Genomic DNA, 14,730 nt, shown 5'->3' on the forward strand with positions numbered 1-14,730 from the left:
TACCCACAAACTCAAGCCTTAACCGCCAGACGTCTGAGGCCAAGACACCCACTCCTCCCTGACCACGCTCACATGCCTGGGCCTCTCCACCCTGAGGACGCCGTGCTGAGCCCCACCCGGGTCCCCACGGGAAGACCCTGTCCCGGGACTCGCTCCAGTCCACAGAGAGATCTTTCAGCTCTCCTTCAAGAAGTGTCCAGGCCCGTGGATTGGCCTTTGGTGTGACAGTTGGCCTTCCTGCTCTCTGCGGACACCTCGCCGGGCTCCCTAGGCTGGGGGTTCCACACCTGGGCTCCGCCCCTGGCAGCCTTTCAGGAAGGACCCTGACAAGAAAGCCTGAATGACTCTTGGGTGGCAAAGGTCACCATCCAAGCGTTACACTGGTGTCTCCCGGGTTGGGTTTGATTTTTTTTTTACACCCCCCTTCCTGACAAGCTCTTCTTCCCCAGTAACTGCCTTTATTCTGATTTATAAGCACAGCCCAGCCCCATCTTGTCTGTACCCTTTTCCTTCCTGTGAGGCCCTGGGCACAGTTGTCCTGGGTCTTGCCACTCTCCTGTTTGCTTTAGAGGAGGATAAAGCAATAATGCGGCCAGTTTCCCCTGAACCTTGACATGTGCTTGGGTCTCTGCATTGACAGTGGAAAGGGTTGGGGGCGCAGACAGTGACCGTTGCCTCCTGTCACCTGACCTCGCTGTCCAAGCCTACAAAAGCTTGTGACTTTCACCCTTGTCCACATCTGGGATACTCTGATCTCCGTGGGGGACAGCCTTTGCCTCCAGTTCTCAAGCATTACGAACCTCTGTTGGAATTGTCCGTACCCCGGCCGCTCACATCCCGGACCTGCTCTTTCTGAACACCCATATCCTGCTGGAGAGAAGACTCAACCAAGTCAGCTTGGAACAGACGTGGCCCCGACCCTGCCCTCCATGACCTACCCACCTGGCTAAGTGGTCGTCAAGGCCCACGTGGATGTTGCTCTAACTGAAAGGCCCCTGTAGTGGGAGCCCCAGGCCAGATGCTGGGCCATGAGGTCTACGGTGTCCGATGTCCTGCGTTGTGCTACCTGCATGCTCGCTCCTGAGAGTCTCGGAGCCTCTGTACTCCTGACGCCTACTCTGTCTTGTTTCCTTTTAAGCCTTCAAGGTGACATCAGGAGCCCCTGGCCTCAGGGGTCACCCCAGACTCACCAGGCCAACTGCCTGCAGCATGCCGGCAGCTTCCAGAGACCTTCCATGCCTTGGTGACATGCTTGGTAGTTCCAAGGCAGTCTGTGGCTGTGGAGGGCCCTGGGTCAGGTGTTCTGACAGATGTCTGCCTGTCACGTGTGCCCAGCCATTGCTGCCCCGACGTTCTCAGAGACAGAGTCTCTTGCTTCTGCTCCCTCTCTGCCCGGGTTCCCTTTGGAAGGGTTTGGTGGGGATGGATGGCCGAGCTTGGTGTCTTAGGTTAGGACAGTCACCTGTGCCTGCGGACTGAGGTGTTCAGCACCCAGGAGACTGCAGGCCCCACCTGCACCCCTCCCTGAGCTGCTAGTGAGCGGGCACGCGCCTCTGAAATCACTTGGGGTTCAGTCTCCCTGCAGATGCTCCCGTAGTCCCTGTTTCCTGTTCTGTTTTGTTTTTTAGAATCCATTTTGTATCCTGTGGCGATTTTGACCCAGTCGCTTGCCAGGGACGTTTTTTTTCAAACACACTACAGAGTTGAGGGTGTAGCTCAGTGGGCAGAGTATGTGTCTAACGCAGAGGACCAGGGTTCTGTCCAGGGACCACATAAATGAGGTGTGGCGGTGCACATCTGTGATTCTAGTGCCTGGCAGATAGGGGAAGAAGGAGGAGGGGGAGGAGGAGGGGGAAGAGGCTCAGAAGTTTAAGGATATCCTTGGCTATATAAGAAAGCTGCAGATCAGCCTGGGCTAGAAAACACTTGAATAGAACAAAGCAAAGCAACATTCTGCTCGTGATTTGAGTCTTAACTTGTCTTGACTCCCTTCTCCTGGGGAGTAGGAGCCTAGGGTAAATTAAGACCATGGCAGTAGGAGTCGATCCCATCTTAACTGTCAGAAGGCACAGTAGAATCAAAACGTGCTTGTCCTGTTATTGCCTAACCCCTCACACCTGATGAGAAATCAACTCGATTCCTCACGAAGACCCACATAGGGACCTCGGCTCTGACCAGGGCAGGTTTCTACATCTCCCCCCAAGGAACCCAAGATCTGACAATCTCACTGGGTCTGCAGTGACCTGCGTTGGCTGTGTCCCCCTGTTTAGAGTCAGTGCAGCACAGCGAGCAGAGGCCCATGCTTGGATCCTTAGCTGAACTTTCTGAGCGAGTGGCTCACTTAGTCCCCTTTTTAAAACCAGGTGAGGTTCTGGAGCCAAGTCATGGGCCGTATGCCTCCCCATGACCCTCCTTTTAAAGGAACCTAATAATGCCTTAATCGTGTGTGACTGGCACCTGTGTCCCTCCCCCCCAACCCTCCCTCCTGGTGACTGGATGTTTGCATAGTCTCACGCCTCCATCTTCTCTATGCCCATCAGCATTTTGACATCTGACCTTTGGGTACACCCCTCCCACCCAGTAGATAGGCATTCTCCTGCATAGTCTGTGGCCTCATACATGGAGGCCTTTGCCCTGTGAAATGGCATGGCAGGATGCTCTCGGGTGTCCTCAGCTCTAGCAGAGAAACTGGGTGGTCCTGGGGAGTAGGAGCCTAGTGTAAAAATTATCTCATGCCCCCAGGGTTGGACGCAGGGGCAGACGGGATCAGAGGAGTTTATAGGGTAGGGGAGCAGGCAAAAGGTTCCATCAGATGCCTATTTTCCTTCTACAATACCGCCCCCTGCAGGAAGCAGCTGTTAAAGCAAAGAGTGGCTAATAGACCCAAGTCATCAACTTGAGGGATTGGAAAAACACTCCTGTGATTTCTGAAGGAAACGCAACCGGTCCTGGTGCGTGTATGTTGGGGGGCATAGGGGTAAGGACTGCTGTCAATCCTGGCTTTACAGCCACTCATCCTGGATCTAGGCTTGATTGAAAAGTGGAAAGCCACCCACCTCTTGTTAATATCCAGCCCTGGCGAATCATTTGGGCGACAGAGACGCTGTGCCCTCCAAATGTGCCTTTGCCCTGTCGACAGGAAACGGATCTCCAAATATCCAGGTTCTCCACATTGCTGGGGACTAGCAGGATCCACTCAGCATCTCTGAGTTTGCCTTGGCCTCAAGCCCCTCAGTGAGAGAGGACTTCCATTGACATTTCCGGAAGGTCACATTCCAAAAGCCCGAAGCCGTGAAGAAGGCAAGAGGACGGGGCTTCCCCTGTCCCTGTCCCTATCCCATGACTTTCTCATCATACCCTAGAGCATCCTTTTGTTTCTGTGGCTCCCACAGTGAAGGACACCTCATAGCCTGCATCCTTTACCCCTCAAGAGTCCCCTTCAGCTGTTTATGTCACCTGTGCTGTGACAATCCCTGGCAGCATCGAGCCAGCTAGAAATCTGCTTTTTAAATGTCGTCCCGTGTCGCCTTACAGATTCCGCTCTATGGGGCTCACAGAGGTTGTATGTTGGTCTACAGAAGGCATTTGTACCAAATCGTTTCTTAACTCTGTGCTAGAGTGATCACGGCCCTCAACACACTTTGTATGCTGGGGTGGGGGAATGGAATTATATATGTGAATATAGGATATATTTTTCCTAACAGTTCACTCTGGGTCCTACCTGGGATGTTCGCATCACGACAGGGAAGGACTCACAAGGTGTGCATCCCGTCTGCAGCATTCCGACAGCTGCCTTACCAATCCACAAGCTGCAGGACTTCTGAATGAAGGCAGATGGTGCGCACCACAGCCAGTCCCAGGAAGAACCTAACTGCGTGACCGATAATTCATCTTAAAAAAAAAAAACTATATTTTTACTGTCAAAACAAATGGGCTTCCCGGACGTTGCGGTGACCGGATGCCCCCTGTGCTTTTATATTTTGTCACTGTAAGAGGTTTTCTGGCACAGACAAGCAAGTCAGGAATCCAGCTGACTGCACTAAATGGGGTGAACTCTGCATGTGCAAAGGGGGCACACCCAGACTCCAGAAATAGTAAATAAAGCTTTCCTGTCAATGATGACTCTAAGTCTGCGTGTCCTTGGTCATTATAGGAGGGAGGAGGTGCTAGGGCTTTTGATGAATAAAGACCACCAGGGGTGCTAATCAACAGCCTATGCAATGATAGTCAATAACCTATCCATGAGAGCACCAGCCTGCCCAGGGAAATTAATCAACAACCTACCCAGTGACGCCTAGTTGATAAGTTACCTAGGGATGGAATTGATTGCCAACACAGAGATGCAACAACAGCTTCCCCAAGGATGTTTAGTCAACTACCTATCCAGGGTTGTTAATAACTTAGCTGTCTCAGATTTTGTTTTTTTGTTTTTTTGTTTGTTTGTTTGTTTTTTCTGTTGCTGTGATGAGCCCCATACCCAAAAGCAGCTTAAGGGAAGAAAGGTCTGGGTCTTGTTAGAGTTTTACTGTGAACAGACACCATGACCAAGGCAACTCTTATAAGGACAGCATTTTATCGGGACTGGCTTACAGGTTCAGAGGTTCAGTCCGTTATCTTCAAACAGGGCGGCATCCAGGCAGGCATGGTGTAGGAGGAGCTGAGAGTTCTACATCTTCATCTGAAGGCTGCTAGCAGAATACTGGCTTCCAGGCAGTTAGGGTGAGGGTCTTAAAGCCCACACCCACAGGGCCACACCCACTCTGACAAGGCCACACCCAGTCCTATAGGCCACACCCACTCCATCAAGACCACACCTACTCCAACAAGGTCACACCTAATAGTGCCACTCCCTGGGGTAGCATATTCAAATCACCACAGTGTGGGTCTGCCCACATCAATTAATTTAATTAAGACAGTTCCCACAGGTATGTCCATGGGCAACCCAGAGTAGATGACCTCTCCTTGAGATCCTAGGTTTTTCCATGCTTAAATTTAATCATTGCGATGGATTGCCTCACTTCAGTTAACCTTCGCTGGCAAATCCCGCACAAGTGTGCCCAGAGATGACCTAAGCTAGGTAACGCCTCACGGGGGTGCTCAGAGGCGGCTCCTGTGGGTGATTCTGGATCCTGTCAAGTTGACAATATTAACCCCAATAGGTGCTAATCTGTAGCCTGCTCATTGTGGTTGTGTTAGGGTTGCTATTGCTATGATAAAACGCCACAATCAGAATAAAATAGGGGCAAAAATTTTGGAGGTATTTTTGTTTGTTTTGGTTTTGGGGGTCACTCACAGTCCATATAACAAACAGTTCATCATCAAAATCAGTGAAGACAAGAAATTGCACAGGGCAGGAACCTCTAGGCAGGAGCTGATGCCATGGAGGGTGCTGCTTACTGGCTTGCTCCCCATGGCTTTGCTCTGCCTGCTTTGTTATAGCACCCAGGACAAGCCTAGGGATGGCTCCACCCACAGTGGGTGGGGCTACCCAAATGGACGGGCCCACCCACGACCGGTGCCCACCCTGTTAATTGCTAATTAAGAAATGATGTTCAGGGCAGGGGTTGGGATTTAGCTCAGTGGTAGAGCGCTTGCCTAGCAAGCGCAAGGCCCTGGGTTGGTCCCAGCTTCGGAAAAAAAAAAAAAAAAAAAAAAGAATGCTGTTCAGGCTTGCCTACAAGCCCAATCTTATGGAGCCATTTTCTTAACGGAGGCTCCCTCTTCTCTGATGACTCAAACAACTAACTAACTATCCAGAACCGTGGTTAACAGCCTTGGTGGAGGTGTTGATCAGCAGCCCCACCCCCACCTCTCACAGGGCAGTGTCTATCCCCCACTCCCTTCTACCCTTGCTAAGAGCGTGTGGCTCTGAATGGCAGTGGTGCTGATGTTCAGAACTGTGGGTCAGGGAATGGCAGATGGAAATGCTGAAATGGCAGAGTGCTCAGGATGATCCAGTGTGGAGAGGATGCCCTGCTGTCCCCAGGACCACCTAGCCAGTGACAGCTGCCTCTGAAAGAAGCTACATTGCCCATCACCTGTGGCAGGAAGTGGCCATTGGTGTGAACTGTCAGCAGTGGTAGGCAGGGTCCGGGGGGGGGCAGAGTAAAGTGACAGCCATGTGGTGTGTGCTGTGCTCACATGACCTCTCTTTGAGACAGCTTAGGCTGGCCTCAAACCTGCAATGGGGCCAAGGCTGCTCCTGAATTCCTGATCCTCCTGCCTCTGCTTCCCAAGTGCTGGGATTGCAGAACAATGTCCCCACGCCAGTGATCTGTGGCTTGTTGATTTGTGTAGTAGAACACAGGCCTCCCTCATGCTAAGCCAGCATGCTACCTCTGAGCTACAGGAGGAAGAAACACTGCAATGCCACAGAATGTCCCCTACAGTCTCATGTGCAGAGCACCTGGTTCCCAGACACAAGTGCCATTTTTGGAAACTGGAGCTTTCAAGGAGCTTGTCTGACTGGAAGATGCGGCTGGGGTCTGGTCCTCCAGAGCGTTCTGTCCCTGTCCTTTTCCTGTGTCTGTCTCCCTGCTTTGTATCTTGTCTCAAAGCAAAGAACGTTGTCTACTACACACCCTATGCCATGACCCTCTCTACAAGTATGTGGGGACCAGCAACCCTGGCCTGAGCCATCTGAAATGGCCAGCCAAGATAAACTGTCTGTCCTTGTTTCTGTCAGACATTTTGGTCACAGTGACTTAGTGATTAGTTCATGGGCCTGGAGTGATGGCTAAGTGGCTGTGCAAGCACAAGGAGCCCAGTTCAAATCTCTAGCACCCCATGGAAAGCCAGTGGTAAGCTGGGCAGTGGTGACACATGCTTTTAGTCCCAGCACTTGGGGGGCAGAGGTGGGTGGATCTCTGAGTTCAAGGTCAGCTTGGTCTACAGAGCGACATCTAAGACAGCCAGGGCCACACAGGGAAACCCTGTGTCAGTGGCTGAGGATGGAAACAGGAGGATTGCTGGGGCTGGCTGTGGGGCTGGCTCCATGTTTATCGAGGGACCCTGTCTCAAGGCAACTTGGCAGAGCATGGTAAAGCAGGGCACCAGCCTCCTCTTCGGGCGTCTCTCTGTGTGCACGCAGGCTCACTCTGCCACACACACACTGCATACGCACACATCGAAACCCAAATCAATTTGTATTATATGTAGTTCTACAGTGAGAGCTCAGTGACTTGCCTCGGTCATGGAATCTGTAAAATGGCACCCCAAGGATCCAAAATCAGGTTGTAGGATGACTTGAGGATTTGAGCCTACAGCAAACAACTTTATGACCCCCAAGTAACTGACGTGGCCTCTTTTGAACACAGTCTTCATCGTCGTTAACACAGAAACCAAAGCACCTCCTCCCCTAAAGATGAGGGGGGGCAGATCAACATCACCTTCCCACAATAGGTCTTCTACGAATGGCAGCTGTCACTCATGTGTGCTGCCCTCATGAGCAAATGCTGCATGGGTTTGCAGTGAATTTAGAAAATATTTGTGTTGTGATCTGGCTTGAAGCTCGAGTTTCCCAGCAAGGGGATTCAGGAGTCCCCTTGCTTCAAGATTTGGAACTTGTCTGGGATGCTGAGAACTCTAGTAGGAAAATGGCATCTAGGAGGGAAAGAATGGGAATTGGGGTCACTGGAGGGATTTGTGCCCTGTGGCCCCCATGTTTAGTCTGGCAGCCCCCCCACAAAGCCAGCAAAGACCATCGGTCCCCAGGAAGTCATCCGAGTTGCCGGAGGAGACTGGCCTTAGGGGCCTCCCTGGGCTCACCATTAGGGTGAAATGACCCGGACAGGATCGGGTGGACAGGATGCTATCTCAGCGGGCCGTAATGTGCTGGGCCAACAGAATATGCCCATAAATAGGCCAGCCTTGGAGGCACGCCAGTCTGGGGACAGCTGGTCCTGGAGGCAGGTTTGTACTGGACTGGGCGAGGCAGGGGGAAGTGTGCTTTGTGGAAAGAAGGTGCAACCTCGGGTCTCCCTGGGTGTGCATGGCCAGTGCCCCGCTCACTCGAGGGTAGGGGCTGACCTCCAGGACCCAAGCCTGCCAAGCCCAGCTACAGATGGAGCTGGTGAACTGTATTGTCTGTGGGTCTGAGTATGAGGCTGGGTCCCTCCTGTTTGTGTGGGCTGAGGACTGAGGAGTAGGCAGCTCTGACAAAAGGGAAGGGACCTGTCAGGTACACTGGGGCATCCACCCCCATGAGGTGGGCCATGTCCCATGTCCTGCTGATGTTGCTTAGATTCATAGCAGAAGCTGCTAGGCCTCACACCGATGTACCAGGACAGGTCGTGAGGGAGGCAAGGGTCGGGGACAGGTGTGTGCATGCCCATACACCCACGCTGGTGAGCAGAAGTCTGCAGAGCCTGAGTCCTGTGTCTCTGTTCCCTGAGGCTAAGAGAGACTGCCAGGGTCCACCATGTAAGAGCCTAGAACCCAGTAAGCACTCAATACGTTTGTGGAGTGAATAGTCAGCTTCACGGCCTGGGATGGTTTCCAAAGACCTGGCCCATTTCACGGCCGCTTGGTCCGTCTGTTCCTCCTGCCTGCTGCGGTCTGCTGTTCACCCTGGCTGTGGTGTCCAGTCCTGGGCACTGAGGCTGCAGAGAGCCCAGAGAGATGTCCAGCCCTGGGCATGGAGCATTTGAATGTGTGTGGGGGCAGAGGGAGGGTGCCATTCAGTTTAAGTCCTTTCTTCCCTGTGTTCTCGGTAAACCGAACTTGTTTTACTGGGCCCCTGGGATTCCTCAGTCCCACTGACTGGCCCAGAGGCATGGCCTAAAGCAGGTGCCCAGGAGGTGTTTGTTGACTGACTATGTGAGATATTTGTCCTCACTGCTGTTTGGTTCTGGTCCCACAAGCCCTTGATCCTGCTGACTGCAGCTGGTTCTCCTCCAGTTTGAGGCGGAAGTGTCCCTGGAGACATGGCAGAGCAGCACGGAGCACCTGAGCAGGCTGCAGCTAGCAAGAGCCACGGAGGCCTTGGGGGCAGCTACAAGGTACCTAAGTCTTGATGGGACCTAGAACCCAAGGCTGAGGCCTGTAGGTTGAAGTACAGAGCTCAGGGGCATCAGGCTTCAGGGATGTGGCTTCAGCTCAGCCCTTCCCTGTGTGACCTTGCTTGAGTTCTTGGGTGTCTCTGGGTGCGACAGCTTCATCTTTCAAACTGAAGGATGCCTGCTGTCCTCTGCCCCAGGTGTCATCCTGAGATAAAGCGGTGGCAGAACATGGCTGGCGTGTGTGTGTGTGTGTGTGTGTGTGTGTGTGTGTGTGTGTGTGGGGCGTCTCCCTCTGTCATTAAGCCGTGCTGAGGCTTGAGTGAACCATCTGACATGGATGCGTGAAGGAATATTCAGGGATATTCTCAGGGCTGCCCTGGTGATTTTCAGCAGGACCCGTGGCGTTATTGGGTAGTTGCACAATACGGCCACCAGGGGGCAGTGCAGGCCTGTGTGGTTCACTCTCCGGCGAGTGGGGAAAGCAGGCGGGGAGGGTCCTTCTTGCTGTATCGTGGAAGGGCGTGGACTTTGGAGTCCTGCAGACACTGAGGTTCTCATCTCTGTTCTTCCAGGTGACGGTGTACGAGTTAGAGAACTTCCAGGGCAAGCGATGCGAGCTCTCGGCTGAGTGTCCCAACCTCACTGAAAGCCTGCTGCAGAAGGTGGGCTCTATCCAAGTGGAATCTGGACCGTGAGTACCTGGACAGCGCCCACTGCCCCAGCATCCTGCAAGCTGAGGCCCAATCCAGCCCCAGACCTGCCCCGGGCCCTTGCCTTTTTTTTGCCTCATTTTCCCCATCTGTAAAATGACAAGCTTTAGATTCCTGTGGTGTACAGCAGGGATGGAAAGGAGGCCAGCAGGCTCCCAGCTCAGTGGTGAAACACCAAGTGAATACCAGTTGTATGCAGTTAAGTAAATGGGGGCTAAAGAGACGGTTCAGCAGTTGAGAACACTTACTGTGCTTGTAGAGGACCTGGGTTCGATTCCCAGCACCCACGTGGCTGGGACCCATTACTCTCTGTTGAGCTCTACAGGCACATAAAGTGCCCAGAGATACATGCAAACAACACCCACAGAGATAAAACGTTTTTAATTTTTTTAAAAAGTAGTATGAATAGAAACAGGACCTACTGTTAAATAAGAATTATGACCCTGTAAAGCTTCACTTGATTTATGCCATGAATCCTCGTCCTGCAAGAGTCACCTCTTCCTATCACTGGCATAGTGGAGGGAACGGAGGCAAGAAAACCTAGGTGTCCAGAACCTGCCCTTGAGCAGTATGCTGGTCTTTTTCTGTGCGCTGAGCGCTGAGCGCTGGCCCTCAGATTGAGTCTGTGCTCTGGGACTCTGTGTTCTCGGACATGTCCGCCATGCTGTGTCTCCTCATCTGAGGACAAACAGTGCTGTGGATTTCAGAGAGTGTTGGAAACAAGGTGGCTGGTGCCTAGAGGGGGGAAGAGAAAGGTTTTGCTTTGTTTTGCTTGCAGTACCCATAGCGGCCAGAAGAGGTCACTAGATCAACAGAACTGGAAATCAGAGGGTCATAATCCCTGTGTGTGCTGGGACTTGAACCCCTGGTCTTTTGTAACAACAGCCAGTGCTCTTAACTGCTGAGCTAGCACTCTGGTCCCTCACCCATGGATCTCTTGTGGGAACTTTACCAAGCGTCCTCCCAAGCGTGATGCATACGGATTCTCAGCATGTCCTTGATGGGCTCCTGGCACAGGGCATCAGTACCAAATGAGTCCCCAGAGGCTCCGTAACAGCAGGCCCAGGGGTCTGTACTGGGTTAGGGATAGGAAAGGTGTGAGGTTCCCGTTTTTCCCCCTGCGTGTGGGTCCCTGTTTAGCCACACCAGAGGTGACCCTCTTCCTTCCACCCTCAGGTGGCTGGCGTTCGAGCGCAGGGCTTTTCGTGGGGAGCAGTTTGTCCTGGAGAAGGGGGACTACCCCCGCTGGGATGCCTGGTCCAGCAGCCGGCGTAGTGACATTCTCCTGTCCCTCCGGCCTTTGCACATTGTAAGTCAGGGCTATTGCTGTTTGCGTGTGCGTGCGTGCGTGCGTGCGTGCGTGCGTGTGTGTGTGTGCGTGTGTGCACATGGGTCAGTTTTGCCACTGTGATTCTGCTTGGATAGGCCTCAGATTCTGACCTCAACAATGGTGTGGGGCAAGAGGAATCTGGCTCTTCAGTGGGTACTGGGGAAAGACACCAGAGTCCTTGTCCTGAACTCTCAGACATGACCCTTGTCCCCTTTGTAGTAACCCAGTTAACCTGAGAAGCCTCGTAGTTCTGGCTCAGATCAATACTGTTCAAAGAAATAAAACTCAACAAACAAACAAACAAAAAACAAAAAACCCAGAAAACCACTTCATGACAGTCTCCACTCTTCCCTCGAATGGCCTGAAGGGGACATGGTCCATGCCCCATCTGCTCCATCAACACGGAAACCACCCAGCCCCTCCTCCCAATGTCTGAACAGGGGAGTGAAACAGGACGATGAAGCCAGAGTAAACCTAGAAGAGGAGGCTTGGCACTTAGAGCATAAGCCTTTGTGGTCCTCTCTGAGCCTCCGTTTCCCTTTCTGGTGGTGTTGATTGGTGGAAAGAGATCTGTCCAGTCCCCTTCTTCTGTCTTGCTCAGCTCTTGGGTGTTCCTTGAGCCCCTCTCTCTTGCTGAGAGTTGGGGTGACTCGATTCTTGCTGTTCTGGGTGTGGGGCCCCCCCACTCACCCTTGACCTTTGCCCTCAGGATGGCCCAGACCACAAGCTGCACCTCTTTGAGAACCCAGCCTTCAGTGGGCGCAAGATGGAGATCGTAGATGACGATGTGCCCAGCCTGTGGGCCCATGGCTTCCAGGACCGTGTGGCCAGCATCCGAGTCATCAACGGGACGTAAGGAAATCCCCAGCCCCCTCTACTCCAGCTTTATCCTCTGGCAGCCACCACTCCCTTAGCAACAGCTTCACCACAGCTACCTGCTAGCACAAGTGGCTCAGTCAGCTTCCTGAACCCATTCTCACTCCAAGCCCGTGTGGTGGAGGGTGTGATAGCCCGGTCCATGATTCCAGAACCTGGGAGGCTAGGCAGGAGGAGTGAGAGTTTGAGAGAGGCCTGGGCTCCAGAGTCAGGCTGTGCCTCAAAAATCTAAGAGCTGCAGCCAGGGTGTGCTGATGCACGCCTTTAAGCTGAGCACTTGGGAGGCAGAGGCAGGAGGATTTCTGTGAGTCCAAGTTCAGCCTGGTCTACAGAGCAAGTTCCAGGACAGTCAGGGCTACATGAAGAATCTCCCTCTCTCTCTCTCTCTCTCTCCCCCCCTCGTGTCTCTGGTCTCTGTTTCTGTGTCTCTGCCTCTCTTTCTCTCTCTCTCCTTCCTATTCTCTTTGCCTCCTTCCCTCTTTAATCTCTCTTTGCCTCTTTCCCTCTTCCTGTCTTTATGAAATGAAAAATGAAAATGAAAAACAAAACAAAACAAAGCAAATTCAAGAGCTGGGCTCTATCCCCAGCATTCTGCACATGTTCTCTGTCTCTCTGTCTCTGTCTCTGTCTCTCTCTGTCTCTATCTCTGTCTCTGTCTCTGTCTCTCTGTCTCTCCCTCCCCCTCTCTCTCTGTGTGTCTCTGTCTCTCTCTGTATGTGTCTGTGTGTCTCTCTTTTTCCTCTGTCTGTCTTTCTCTCCCTTTTCTATTTGCCTCCCTCCTCTCTCCCCTCCTTATGCTCTCTTTGCCACCCTCCCAATGTTCCAGCACCGGCTTCTGGCTCCATTGAGGTTTCTAGGAGCTTAGATTCCTAGACAGTTTTGTTCTATCTCAGTTGAGTGACTTAGCCCCCACTGCTATTCACCTAATAGTCTCTGCCCAGGTGTCTGTGGCTTTACCAACTTCCCAGGCCCAGAGCTGATTCTCAGGATGATGGTTATCTCACAGCTCTGCTATTATCAGGGTCTGGCGTGAGCCTAGCTGTGATCGGCCTTGCTATTTCTGCTAATGAAGTCTCAGGGTGACCTTGGCTGTTTCCTCCCTTGTGGGTTTGAACCTGGTATTGAGCCAGGAAAAATGGCACTGAGAATGTACTCAGTAACTTTCTCCTGAGTGTCAGGGATGGAGGTCCTGCGGTCAGTTGGAGCTGTGCAGCCTTTCTCTCAGTTATATTGGTCTGACGTGAGTGTGATGGACACACTGGAGGAAGGTGTCTCTTAGAGTCCCAGGGGTATGTGTGACCCCAATGCCACCCCAAGGAGACAGAAGATCAGGTAAAGAAGGACATTCTAGTCAGAAGGGATGGCAGCAGACAGAGGGATGAAGGGCTGGAGAATGGAAGGCTTCTGAGAGGTGAGGCAAAGGAAACTTTGAGAAAGGTCAATGGTTGGCTTCATCTCAGGGATTTTGGGGAGCCAAGGAGGACCTGAGGCAGGTGAGAAGAGCAAAGCAAATGCTGGCTTTAAAGAGCTTTAAGGGGCTCTGCCTCACCTTACTCTTTTATTCTCGGCAGGTGGGTGGGCTACGAGTTCCCCGGCTATCGTGGGCGCCAGTACGTGTTCGAGCGGGGCGAGTTCCGCCATTGGAACGAGTGGGACGCCAACCAGCCGCAGCTGCAGTCGGTGCGCCGCATCCGCGACCAGAAGTGGCACAAACGCGGCTGCTTCCTGAGCAGCTGAGGACCCAGGTCCCAGGAGCCAACGTCTGTGTCCCCTCCAGTACCTTCTCAATAAAGCCCATCAGCCACGCTGCTCTGTCTGAGTCACTTCCTTTGGGTGCAGGGGCCAAGACCTGCAAGGAAGGGAGGGGGTGTGTGTCTGTGCCCCAATCCAGTCCTGTTAACCGAGGTCACACACCTTCTGCCACAAGCTGACTTCTGCTGCCACTACCCATATCTGAATAGGTGGTTGTCTGTTGACCTGTCCATTCACCCATAGGATCACCCACCTATCCATCCATCTACCCACCCTCTCATCTAGGCAGCCAGCCAGATCCGTTTACTTATTCATCCATCTACCTACCTACTTACCTATCCAACCATCTATTCACCCATCTGTCCACCCATGCCCTCATCCATTCATTTGTCTGTCTTTCCACCCATCCTCACCCATTCACCTCTCATCCACTCTTTCTTCTTTCTTTCTTCTATATTTTCTTCTCTCCACAAATTTATATATCCTTGCTGCCAACCATCTCTCTTTTCTTCCATCCACCCTTTCATTCATGAATCCATCCATCATCCACCCATCCATCTATCCATCCATCCATCATCCATCCATCCATCCATCCATCCATCCTTCTAGCCATCCTTCTATCCATCCATCCATTCATCCATCCAATTATCCATTCATCCATTTATCCATCTACCCACTTAACTATTCACCCATCCATCCATCCACCTATCTATCTATCCATCCATCCATCAATGCATCCTCCATCCATCTCTTAAGTATCCATCCTTCTACTACCTATCAGTTCATCTGTCCTTCCACCCATCCTTCCTTTCTCTCACCCTTCCCTATGTCATCCATTTTCCTGTATTCTCCTATCAGTCAGTTAACCCCATTGTCATTCATTTATGTGGCAAGTGCCATGCTCTGTTGGAGGCAGAGGGAAGCAAGCTAACGGAACCCAAGGCTGCCATAGCTGAAGCCATTCTCACTTGCAGAGAAACAGTGGTGTGGAGAGGGGATACTCACAGCTTTCAAGGGGAGGACCAGGGCTCCTGGGCTATTCCAAAGTCCCCCTGGCCTCATA

At 52.4% G+C, this 14,730-nt stretch overlaps 2 protein-coding genes across 3 annotated transcripts in view; both read left to right on the forward strand.

Annotated features, from left to right (window-relative positions):
- The window catches only part of Kiaa1671 (KIAA1671 ortholog), a 148,650-nt gene extending 135,403 nt beyond the window's left edge, over positions 1-13,247 (forward strand). For both annotated transcript variants that reach the window (XM_032887158.1, XM_032887157.1), the window contains one exon: positions 13,236-13,247. The gene's annotated coding sequence lies outside the window, so the exon portion shown is untranslated. The remainder of the gene's footprint in view (positions 1-13,235) is intronic.
- Crybb3 (crystallin beta B3) lies at positions 8,884-13,720 on the forward strand. The gene is made up of 5 exons (XM_032887160.1): positions 8,884-8,999; positions 9,572-9,690; positions 10,886-11,018; positions 11,749-11,891; positions 13,487-13,720. Exons 1-5 carry the CDS (start codon positions 8,925-8,927, stop codon positions 13,650-13,652), a joined length of 636 nt encoding a protein of 211 aa, XP_032743051.1. The 5' UTR covers positions 8,884-8,924; the 3' UTR covers positions 13,653-13,720.
- The last annotated feature ends 1,010 nt before the right edge of the window (positions 13,721-14,730 follow it).

Source organism: Rattus rattus, chromosome 16 (genome assembly GCF_011064425.1).
Source record: "Rattus rattus isolate New Zealand chromosome 16, Rrattus_CSIRO_v1, whole genome shotgun sequence".
In the NCBI taxonomy this organism is placed as follows: domain Eukaryota; kingdom Metazoa; phylum Chordata; class Mammalia; order Rodentia; family Muridae; genus Rattus; species Rattus rattus.

Excerpts from the sequence above, each read along its gene's own strand:
- Crybb3 (XM_032887160.1), top strand. The coding sequence starts at position 8,925 with ATGGCAGAGCAGCACGGAGCACCTGAGCAGGCTGCAGCTAGCAAGAGC. Across the intron at positions 9,000-9,571 it reads GCCTTGGGGGCAGCTACAAG|GTGACGGTGTACGAGTTAGA; the intron begins GTACCTAAGTCT and ends CTGTTCTTCCAG. Across the intron at positions 11,892-13,486 it reads ATCCGAGTCATCAACGGGAC|GTGGGTGGGCTACGAGTTCC; the intron begins GTAAGGAAATCC and ends TATTCTCGGCAG.